The following is a 12229-nucleotide window of genomic DNA, read 5'->3' on the forward strand; positions in this document are numbered from 1 at the left end:
GTTCTTTTTAAAGTTAATGCCATACATTATTTCTACAAATATTTCCTTCTAACTTCAAATTAACCTTGCTTTTATGGCTGCCATTTGTAGAGATGACATGTCCACAGCAAACCTTCCACCTTTTCCTGTTATCATTGCTTGAAGAGTGGGTGCCTTGTAACTCAGAGTAGCAGGGGTAGTAATCTGCTGAAATTCCAACATTCCTAAAAGTTTTATGCAAAACAATAAATGAAATTTTGAAATAAAAAAGGAGAGGAAAAAGAGAAATGAGAGAGAATGGAAACAGCTTCATGTTGAATATTATGGCAAGCTGAATAGCTGCGGACTTGGAGAAAGTCTTTATTGTCAGTGTATGACAAGCATAATCTGGATAAATAAGAACTGATTCTGTCCCCTAAAAGGAAAGTACACTTATTCTGTTGTCTGCTTTATTTAAGCTGTATGATTTGACCTGTAGCTATCATTAAAGTTCAGGGCTAGTTTGGTTAGTGATTACAATACTTCACATAATTTTATTTTTCTTCTCACAAGTACTTAAATTGTTTACTCAAAAGCAGCAGGAAGATACCTTGTAGGAAACAAATCATCATCTGACTAGCAGAAATCTTAGTAGCTGAAAATGTAAAAATTTCTATATATTTAGTGACTAGATTAAAAAAAAATTAAAAATTGAGACTAAAAACACTGTAGGGAAACAATTCTAAACATACCATGTTTCTCCTTTTATCAGGTTGCACAAACCTGGATTTAGCCCTGTGTGCAGGGATCTCTGTTTATGTAGGACTTGCAGGTGTACAGTAACCCAGTCTGCACAGAATGTCTAGAAATTCAGAAGGTCTCTACAGCCATTGAGCAGAGAGAAAGTTATGGTGGTGCCCAGTAGTTTCACTTAACTGGAGTATAAAAAAAGTGCATAATGGACTTGGGGTTTGATGCAACAGAAGGCAATAAAAGGATCAAAGGCTTATGCCCTGCATAGTTATTGCTCTATGAATCTGCTGATCAAAGAGTTTTGAAAAGCATCAGGTCTACCAAATATGAACAGTTCAGTTTATACGTGATTGCTCAGGGAATCCAGCATGTCCTGAAGGCAGTGGCTTTACTGCACATGTGCACACCATGAATATGTATATGTGTGTGTCCAGGAGTTCTGGTCATGAAACATGATAGGTCTGTAGATATCAGTGCTTGTTGCAAAGTGAGTGACGTCTGAGAAGAACATCCAGGATTAAGATAAATTTACTGGAGTTTCCTGTGTTGATACTAATTCACAGTTACTTTTTTAAAGTCCAGAATCACCTATAAATGCATTTGTAATACAAGTCTTTAAAATGGCAAGGAATGAAAACTTTCCTGTGGAATTATCGTACTACAGTATTTCAAGGTTGCAGCATTTAGTTTCACATATTCAATTCAAATGTGATTCCTCTCTCAAATGATTTTTGCTTATGTCCAAATTGCCTTTCTGCCTGGAATCTTTGTAGCTGAATTTTCAGTGGTTGCAATTTCCATTTTTTCAGGAAACCTATTGCAGGTTTGGAGAACTGGAAGCATCAATAATTGAATTTGAGAGTGGGTAATGAGACTGATAGGTGAAATGGTAGTGATACAGTTAACTATGTATCAACTCCTTTTCTGTGGAGTCTGAAAGGTCAGCAGGTGTCTTTGCTACCTAGCGCGTATTATAGCATATGAATTTTATCGTTTTCCTTTTGTTTGTTTTCATTATCCTCACATTTTTTACTAAAAACATTTGTGACTTTTATGAGCACAAGTAGAAACAGGAAGAAATTGTTATATAACCTTGATAAATTGCATCTTTCAAGGAAGTGTTTAAATCATTAACTGCAGTAGTTCTGTTGTGCATTAGTGTCACCTGAGTAATTTTTGTGATTGGGTATTAAACTGTAGTTAATATTCACATATTTTTTCAAGTCCTCTTTGATTTTATTATACATTGTTTGCATGTTTTGTAGGAGGAATTTTTCTAAGACTTCATCAGGCAAACTTTGATCTGTATCTGATAAAACCCACAAATTCTAAATAGTAGAGAATGTCTGAAAGATGGCATGATTCTGTTTGAGATACATGATCAGAGCTGGTGCTGAGAGAGGTTCTGTGTCATGGAGCTTAAATCCTGTCCCTGCTTTTCCAGCAGAATATTGCCAGCATGCTCTCACAGCTTTTCCAGGGCTGAAGAGGCTTATTGGGTGTATTTGTTCTGAAATGTCATGTAGTTTCTAACCTAGAATGAGACATCCAATGAAGACTGGATTAAGAGGAGTTTTTTTTGTTCAAGCATGTTGCTTCAGACAGTACTTTTGTCTATGAAACTAGCAATTCTAGATTTAATTTGGTGGTCATATGGTGGTCAAGCTTATTTTTAATAAGCTTATGTGGAATAGTGTCCTTCATAAGCAGTTTTATTTTTGACAGAGTAATTTTTAAAAAATACTGTGTGTAATTTTACATCTGTTTTATGTTATCCTTACAGATAAACAGAAATGCCCTTCGGATATAATACAAAGTTTTCAGAAGAAAAGTCAGTTTAGGACCATTGCTCCAAAAATGGTACCAAAATTTTTAACATCTGGAGTGGTTTCTTGCCTTCAGTCATCTTTGCCTGAGCCAATGACACCAATTTCAGCCTCAGGCTCTAAGCCCCTGGTGGTGCCAGCTCAGAACTATGCTGTCATGCAGGTGGCTGCTCACAAGGGCACCTTTTCCCTGCTGGCTGTGCCCTGTGTTGCACCTGCCCTAACTCAGCAAGTTCAGCAGTCAGCTGTGGCCCCCTCTGAAAACCTAAAGCTGCCCATCCCCAGGTACCAATCTGTAAGAAATAAATTGCTGAGTGACAAAAAACTGACACAAATCTCTGGTTTGAGTGCACGTAACAAGATTCTTACCAAAGCACTGACCTCATCACAGACTTCCCCCATGCCTGCTCTACATGAAGACTGTCCTGAAGCTCATTGTAGTTCAGATTCAGCTGAGCAAGGGATGGTAGCAGACTGTGACTCAGCTGAAATTGGAGTTGCCACATTAATGAATAAAAGCAATTGTGTGGAATCTAGATCTCTTTTAATGAACAAAGCTAGCAATAATATTTCTGGATCATCTGTAGTTGAAGACTCTCCATCCAAGCCAGCAAGTACAACTAATCCCATGAAACTGAGTCTACATTCTGTGAAGACAGCATTGGAAACCACAAGAGAGTCATTCCTGACATCTGAGAAACTAAAGGAAAAACCCACAAATTCTGCAAGTCCTGTTGCTGTCTTGTCACCGACAGTTTTTGGCAGTACAATTCAGATGACTCCATCAGCACCAAAAGGAAAACTTCCTATTTTGCCTTACTCCAGAATGAAAAATTCAGTGTTCTGTAAATCTAAGCAGAATATTAATGTTATGGACATACCTGATCATTCTCTAAAATCTGAATGTGAAAAGATTCCATTTTTGATGAAAACCAAAGCCTTTGATAAGCAAATAATCTCCAAACAATCCATTGGAGAAAACACTTTCTCTCCCTCCAGCAAAGAGGATGATGTCGACACTCTTAAAAACTTGAGCAGTGCAACCTCTAAAAGAAGAGGCAGGAAAAAAAGAGCCCCGGAAGATTTATTGGCTTTTCAGGCCAAGCGAAGGAAATGCGTCATTAATAAGTTTAGAGAAGGAAGAGAGAGGGCCAAGGTTGATACTGAGGCACCTGAAGACAACAGAGCAGGAGCAGTGACACGGTACCGCAGCATCAGACCGAAGCCCGTGGTGCTTGTGCAGGCGCTCGCGCCTCTGACTCCCGCAGCCATCGTGGCGACGCCGTCTCGTGGGCAGGACTCCTTTTTCAATGGGTCACTCACCAATAAATGTGTGAGTTCCAAGCACAGTGATGCTGCATCAGCCAAATCAAGTGATCTAAGCAGAAATGCACGTTCAGCTGTCCTTAGGGTGGTGCACAGGTGCCATGTTTGTAACCACGGGTTCCGCTTAAAGCACCACCTCAAGGACCACATGAACACGCACACGAGGAGGAGGCCCTACAGCTGCAGGATCTGCAGGAAGGCATATATGCACTCTGGGAGCCTGAGCACCCATATGAAGCTTCATCACAGCGAAGGCAAATCCAAAAAGCTGGTGTGCTGTGAATTCTGTGCTAAAGTGTTTGGCCATGCCAAAGTGTACTTCGGGCACCTCAGAGAAGTCCACAGGGTTGTTATCAGCACAGAGCCCTACAGTAGTGAGCAGCAGGTGCAAGACACTTCAAAGAAGAGAGACAGGAATATAAAAGAGGCAGAAGAAGCTGCAGAGAGGTGAGAGTTTTCACTGATTAAATGCTAATGAAAACTGGATTTCAAGTTGTCAGTGGAAATTAATAAACCCCACCACTATGAAAATGGTTGCTTTTTCCCACCAAGTGAGATTGCCAGTAGTTTAAATATTCCATTTGAATCTAGTCAATCCATTAGACCAACCAGTGTATTTTAGCTGATTTACTGACTATAAATCATTATTGACACTTGAATATCCAAAATAAATTTGCATATAATCTAGTAACACCCGATATGCTGCCACATTTGGGTCAGTTGGTTTCTTGTAGCTAGTGCTTTGTCTTCTATCCTAGGGGTTTTCCCTAGAAGATAAAGGAACCAATTGCAATAAGCAAAAACCAATTCATATTTCAGTATTAGCCTGTAGTTTGCTTTCTCTGTTAAATATCATTATTCCACTTCCTTTTAGGGAGTGCTGTGAGCTAATCTGACCTGAGTTTAATGCTGCTTTTGCAGTCACTCAGCCAAGTAGAAAATTTAACATGTGCTGTATTAAGATGGAAAGAACATACTTTTACCTCTGTATTATGATTTTGAGGTGAAATCTTTTGATAAAGTATAAATGTTGCCTTTTTTGTTTGTTCCAGTGCATTTATTTTCACTGAAGAGCACTCAGGGCTTCAATGTAACTGCTCACTGCAACACTGCAGTTCTATTCTGCTCATTTTACTTTTCAGAGCTCCACTCTCTGGAGCAGCAGTCAGAAACTTTTATGGTTTGAGACTAAGAAATACCAGTCCTCTCCTGTCAGTCTTAGTAGGTGTCACACAGTGAATCATTCAGTTTATCTGTTTTGTTGGGTAATCTGTCTAATATGTACAAATACACAGCATTATGAGGTCCTTCTTGTAGATGTTATGAGAGGATGAGTGAGGAGATCTTGTTTTGATTGTGTTAACCAGGGACTGCCTGTGTATCCTTTATATTACAGAGCTCTCCTAAATCAGTGGAGGGGCTGTCCAATTGCCAGTTAGGTATTTAAGCTTTTCTAAACCATGTTACCAACTTGTAGAAAAAAAAGGCAAGAAACTTTGAAATTTCATAGTTTCCTTCTTGGAAAGGGAGGTGGTTTTGCCTCAAATTGACCTAGATCACTCACTGTAAACAAATAGATTTCTCTTACTTGTACATTGCAGGTAATAGTAATTTTCACTTTTCTAGCGCAGCACTAGAAGTATTTGGATTAACCTCCCTGAAACAGAACTTTAACAAAAGTTATCAACCTTTTATTAAAGGCTGGTGGTGTTAAAAGGTTATTTCTACCTAAACTAATTTTGGAGGCAATTCTTAAACTCAGAAGTGTCATCATTTGGTTTCAATTTTTTCCCTAATCAGCCTTACTAGTATTTATTTAGCTTCTCTTTTTTTCCTCTTCCAAATGAATTAAATACTGTAGAAACAATGCCCTTTTTAAATTAAAAGTTGTTTCATGATTGTATCTTTTCTTGGAACTTGTAAGGACAGAAGTTGCCATTGCTCTTCTCTGCCTGGCTAATACTTAAATAGTTTGTATTTCCTTTCTTTAACAGGGGAGATAAGTGCAATTTTGAGGACCTGTTCCATGACCCAGGAGGAGTGAAATTACAGGTCAAATGTGGTCGATGCCAATTTATTGCAGAATCTTTTGGTGAAATGAAGTTTCACTTATTGTGCTGCCATGGGGAAGAGATTCAGGGAAGAGTGAAAGAAGAGGTTTTGCAAGAAAGCAGAGGAGCAGAAGGGAAACTGGTCAAACATACAAGCCACGTGTGGAAACAGCACAATGAGAGAAGACATTTAGCACAGTGCAGTGCCCGTCAGGAGGAGCTGTATAATGTTCCAAAACCAAAGAGACAGCTGTTCTTCCACCATCAAAATCATGTCAATATTATACCTAAAATTGAACCAACCCAGTCAGGAAGTAGTGAAGCTTCTGAGGAGATGCAAAATGTGGGGTTTGGCACACAAAGGAAAAAAATAGAATTTTGGTCTAAAGCAGGCTATAACTGCATCTTATGCAAACGGTTATTTGGAAGAAAAGAGGATCTTTGTAATCATTGGCAGAGTCATCATAATTGTGAAGACCCTTCCACTTTATGGACAATTTTTACTTTGGTATCAAAACAAGGAATTATTGAACTTTCTGATAATGGTGATTATTGAAGCTCAACTCTGCTATGCTATGAAAAACCTTAACTACCTTACCAAATTGTTCTTTCACTGTCTTGCTAAACTAACTCAACAGATGTATCACTTAAAAGGTTTTTTAGTTGGGTTTGTAGGGGATTTTTTAAAAAGCCATATTAACCTTTATTTTGGTGACTAGAAAATGTGTTTATTCTGTATCATTCCAGATGGGTACATGGAAGCTGATTATGAATCCTTGTACTTAAAATTCATGCTTAAGGAACTTTATAACAGCAAATACTCAATACTAATTATTAACCTCAATGAAATATATTTGCGAGTTAAACTATACTGTACACTCAGAAATAAATCAATTTATATGAAGTAATCTCAGTCTTAAATGAAATTAAAAACTTGACTGGAATTCAGGTCCCGACAGTGCTCCCAGATTTTGTGGTAAATGCATATTTCCATGCAGCTCTCACAATCACTTAAATGTGCATACATGCAGCCCTCAGGAGCATTGTAGTCTATAATTTAAGAACTTCTGATTTTTGATTTCATGATTTCAGTGTCTTCAAACATGTTCATTGCTAGCAGGTGTTTTTGGTGTTCAGTTCTGTCCTGGTAACAGCAAAGGTATTTGTATTTTAGAAGTAAAAGCTTCACATGTATTTATATGCCTGCAGCTTTTTGGGTTGAAGTTGAGTTGCCACCCACTGAGATGGAGCCCAGACATCTCCAAGGGGGCTGGGCCTGTCAGGCTGTGAGAGGGTGGAGTTCTGGAGCTTGGTTTTGATTAAAAGGTCCTTGAAACCACTGAATCCAATTTGAAATTGATGTTTAAACTGCTTAAAGCCTTATGTTCCTCTAAATTATTTTGGGAGCAACAATGGAGGCAAGTCTAAGAAATCACCACATCATTCTCCAGCAGAATTCAGAGCATGTCAGGGGAGGGCAGGCTGAAAAATACAGCAGTAGTGTCCCTACAGTACCACTCTATTTATTCCTTCTTGTGGTCAGCTGTAATGGAGGGTTTGCAGTGATAAAAGAGCCATGCCTAAAATGGCCTGGCTTGCCTCTCACTGTTTTGCAAAAATTATGGTGATGAAAACATGAGAAGAGGTCTAAAAGTGTTGAGATTTCTGAGTGAAATTCCACAAGCTGCTGCAATATTTTGTGTATGTGTTTTGTTTTTAAACAGTAAAGGCAGTTTTGATTACCTAATAGTTTTGAATGTGATTTCTCGTTGTGTGGTGCTTTGCCCTGGAGTTGAACTGTAAAGTAGGAATCAAGAATAACAAAAGACAAAAAGAAAATGCCCACGGAACTGTATTTTCCCATGTATTTTCAAAACTTTCGTCCTACTATCTGTTGCTGTAAATTCAGATTTGTAGCTGTTTCTTTGCCTTCATATATTGGGTTTTTAATGCTGAATTACCTTAAAAGTAGTAATTGTTCTTATTCTTGACACATTCATTTTTTAATGTTACAATATATATTATACATTATTTATAATGTTACAATATATTCATATTTATTTTCACTGGTGTATTTGGACAAGAACAGCTATTTTTAAAGTCAGTGGTTCATATCAGACTGAGGCTGTATTTAACTTGGTAAAGTGTGTTGCATTTAGCAGCATTTTTTGCCCCTGTAACTTAATCCTTTAACTTTAAAAATCAAACAGCAGGGTGTTTTCCATGAAACAGAAATGTGAGAACAATCCCTCCCTCCCATAGTTGCACTGTGTCAAAGGGAAGTTCATTCTCAGCATAAAGCATGCATTTTATGAGTTGGGAAAAATCATTTAAAAGTTTTGATCATGGTATTTTTTTAGAATGAACATTAAATCACCCATCCCAAGGTATAGTTTAAAATGAGCTGACATAAATTCAGTACTGAGACAGAGTCCCTTCTGCTCAGGAACAGCAGCAGCCATGGCAGAGTGGCCCTTTAAAATTATTTTCAAAGGTATTTGTTAAAAACAGTGGTGCATCAGAGGCAGTGATGTAGGTGATTTGCCTGGGGGTGGTCATCAGGCAGAAATGCACTTGCCCTGCAGGGGGAGGTGCAGGGATGATGGGAGGAAGGGGCTGGAGTGAGGGAGTCAGCTGCATTTTCTTTAGTAGAAAATTTCATGTGCAGTCTTCTCTTCATATTTTTGTACTTCTCTCCAGGCCAAATGGGTAAAGGGGTCTCAGCTTTCAGCAGTTTAAAACCTGAAAACATGTTTTAAAGCATGCTTCTAAGCCACTTCTCAGTGTCCTCATAAATGTTTAAAATTAGAAGCCTTTTTTTATGAGCCTGAAAGCATTCTTATGTTTCAGACTATTGCAATTATGGTAGATTATGAAAGGTTGGGGTTTTTTGAAAATAGCTTTGCATTAAATACAGATGTGTCCTTTGTTTAAAATGTTTGTTTGGCATTTGTGTTCATTTTGATAAGATTTGGAGGCCCAAAGTGAGCCTTATGTACTGCAACATTTAGTGGTGTGTGTTTGCTGTCCAGCAGAAGGGTCGTTATAAATACAGTTTGCTGTTTGTCTTGAAGCTGGACAAGTTAACATCTGGTTTTGCACACAAATTATGTTTTTAAATTGTTAAACCGAATGTCATTGTTTTTGTAGCTGTAGTTTTGTTCCCCTCTGATTTTTCATTAAGTTTCAGCTCCACTGTTCAACTTTAAAGCCGTTCCTCACATGGAAAGTTGTTCCTTCATCATCACACCATAAATAACCAAAGCTGGAGGAGTTCCATCACTTTTCTGGCTTGCAGAGTATTGCCCTTCTCCAGCTGCAGAGCTACAGTTTCCTATGCCTAACTTGACATAGTTGCTGGCAGTAAATGTTTTGCTTCATTTATTTATTAGAATTCAGCTTGCTGCTTCTTAGCTCAGTCAGAGTTTCTGTCATACCTCATTAGATACTTATTTTATCTACTATTCACTGAGCTCTTTGAAGAAAGTGTCATAAGAAGGATGAACAGGTATTTAAAGGAGCAGATTTCTGCCCATTTCATGCAGATGATGCAGATGTTTGAGGATCACCAGCTTATCTAGGCTCAGCCCTGTAGTACATTGTATTTTTACAACACATCCACCTACACGTGCATCTATTTTGGAACGAAATGTATACTTCAGATTCAGCTGTCAGTTACTATTATCCAACCTGTGCAATGCAGGTTTGGGATTGTTATGCATAAAGATTAAAATGCTATTAACTCTAGTAGGTTTACTTGTCAAATTCCTGTAGCTCTGAAAAATGAAAATCTCCGTGTGCTGAGTATGACACAAAAAAAATCTGGTCTCATGAAGAAAAGTCTCGTGGCTTAAAGGTTGTCCTCATTTCAGCATGCACTTTTATAGCTGATCTGTCACATTGCAGGATTTTCTCCACTTGTTATGGAATTGCCGTGATTTTTCTTGGTGAGGAGTACTGAAGACCTGAGTCTGCAAGCAAGTTTCAGAGAAAAATGTGTCTTCTTTTTCTAAACAAGCAGACATGTTCCATGGACTCAAAAGTCTTGGTGGGATTACATACATACATGCATACATACATACACACATATATATGCACAATGTGGGGAAACATGCAAGGTTTGTGGTTCAGTGTATGACTCCATGAGGCTGAGCATTCTGCAGTTTTCAAGTTCTCAGAAACTAGAAATTTCAGGGCAAAAATAACTCAGTTTTCAGACTTGGGTGAATTTCTAATACCTTATTGACAAACCTTCAAGAAATCCTGAAAAATGGCAATAACATACTTCTCTATTTGTGCTTTGTTAGGCAGTTTTTTGGACGTGGTGGTACCAGAGGTGGTGAAAAATGTGATACTGCTGATGCTGTCGAGTACAAAGGAAGCTTTCTCCCTTCCATTTTTTTTTAAATTTTATTGACTTTTCTGTGTAAGCATTAGAAATGATGGGATGAATTATGATTTTTGCCGCTGACAAACCCAGAAACATAATTCTGAAGTTACTTTGCAGAAACCTCCCATTTTCATGTAGAATAACAGATGAAACCAGAAAAAGCAAATTCTATAGGAAAGAGGTGGGTGAGCAAAGTGTTCCATATGAGGCTTGCTCTGCACACTTACACTGCTGTGGGTGATGTTTAGAGAGGACAGGTCTTCTACTGATGGTACAAACAGTTTGTTCTTACCCAGAGTTACTTAGCTTGGCCCAGGGAAATAAGAATTAAAAAATGTCCATGCCTTCTCTTTTACTTGAATTTTTCTGCTAATAGTTCTGCTGTTGTGCCAATCCAGATTGTGGTCCAAGCCATGAAGATACTCAAGCACTTTCTAGGGGCCTTAGAGCAGATTTCAGTGGAGGAAAGGGAAGGAAATGTGTGAGGGAAGGAGTGATGATGGAGGTTGGCACAGTGTTTTTAATGTAAGTTCAAGCTTCTGTATGACTGGCCTGTGGTGGAACTGTCCTGGAGCCTTAAACTATTCTATTCCACCCCTTTGTTCCATCCTTCCAGACTCTGCTTCCATGTGAGGTACCTCAGTCTGGAGCTCCCTCAGCTTCCTTAGGGATGAGCTTTTCCAAATGGCACAGATTCCTTTGCCAATGTCCTCTCCTTTTGGTGTCTCAGTTACATGCTGGTAGTTGGGTAAGCCACGTGCTGGCTGCTGAGACCAGCTGCCAGATGTGCAGTGTGGTTGTTCAGCTTTCTGAGGAAAACATCTCTTAGCTTTAGTCCCTAAAAATGAAATCAAAAGCTGCATCTGTGCTTAAAAAAGCAGGAAAATGGTTCATTGCAGATGCAACACTGGTAAGTAGTAGGGTAATAAGTGAAGTGTTGCTATAAGAAAAAGCAGCTGCTGAATGTGATTTGGGGTATTTATGTGCCATTGTAAAAGACTAGAATGTCCTGTCACCTGGTTAGAATTGAAGAACAGAATCACAGAAGTTCCATAAAAGTGTCTCACACAGATACAATGGCATAAAGCAGCAGTTCAGAGACACTGGGACTGAGATCTCACCCTGCCCCTCTTTTTCATCACCCAAAGCCTGGGACTGGGTAGCTCTGACCACTCCTTTGCAGAATGTGTCAGGAAAACAGGTTACAGGGGATGCTGGGCCAGCCTCCTGCCCAAAGCAGGCTTAGCAGCAGCCCAGGAGCAGAGCAGAGGTTTTTGCTTTTTGGAAGCCACTTCTGTTGCAGTTCCCACTGGTCCATTGCCAGTGTGAGGGTCGTGAGTGTAAACAAGGCTCCAGTGTGTGAGCTGACACTTCAAGCACTGTCACAGGCAATTTTTTTACCTTTTTTGAAGAAAACATGATATTTGAGACAAAAACATCCCCACAACCCCAGATAAAGTCCTAGTTTCAGCTGGCAGTCCTTCAGTAAGTGTGAGCTTCTCTCAGCACACCCCCTGGCTTTGCTGCTTCAGGCCATGGCCAAGCCTCTTGTCTGTCCATGTGAAACAGCTCACGCTCCTTTGACTCTGCTTTTTCTGGGACTGCAGGCTCCCTACTTTTCACATGCAGTGAATAGACTACTTTTTTTTTTTTCCCCTACAGTTAATTTAAGGTAAAAATAAAGCATTTTATTTCCTGAATGCTCAGTAATTTTGTGCAGCTTCAGATTTAATCTGGCTTTTGAACATACACCTGATCAAGGAGATCATAAACTTTCCTATTGCTAGGAGCAGTAAGTGACACAGTGAGGGAGGAAAGAAATAAATGTCCCTGTGACAATACCTTTGAAGGAATGCAGTTGCTTGCCTTTCAGGGGAAGTTTAATTTCTTCATGTTTTTAGTTAAAAGCTTCTAATAATTTTAAC

General features: G+C 39.0%; 1 protein-coding gene across 10 annotated transcripts in view; it reads left to right on the forward strand.

Annotated features, from left to right (window-relative positions):
- ZNF438 (zinc finger protein 438) overlaps positions 1–9180 on the forward strand; it is a 52907-nt gene extending 43727 nt beyond the window's left edge. For 9 of the 10 annotated variants that reach the window (XM_064704012.1, XM_064704021.1, XM_064704020.1 and 6 more), the window contains 2 exons: positions 2495–4310; positions 5858–9180. In XM_064704012.1, coding sequence (XP_064560082.1) covers positions 2495–4310; positions 5858–6470 — 2429 coding nt within the window. In that variant the 3' untranslated portion in view covers positions 6471–9180. The remainder of the gene's footprint in view (positions 1–2494; positions 4311–5857) is intronic. The other variant, XM_064704022.1, reaches the window with a different exon arrangement.
- Positions 9181–12229: the final 3049 nt, after the last annotated feature.

Source organism: Zonotrichia leucophrys, chromosome 2 (assembly GCF_028769735.1).
Source record: "Zonotrichia leucophrys gambelii isolate GWCS_2022_RI chromosome 2, RI_Zleu_2.0, whole genome shotgun sequence".
In the NCBI taxonomy this organism is placed as follows: Eukaryota; Metazoa; Chordata; class Aves; order Passeriformes; family Passerellidae; genus Zonotrichia; species Zonotrichia leucophrys.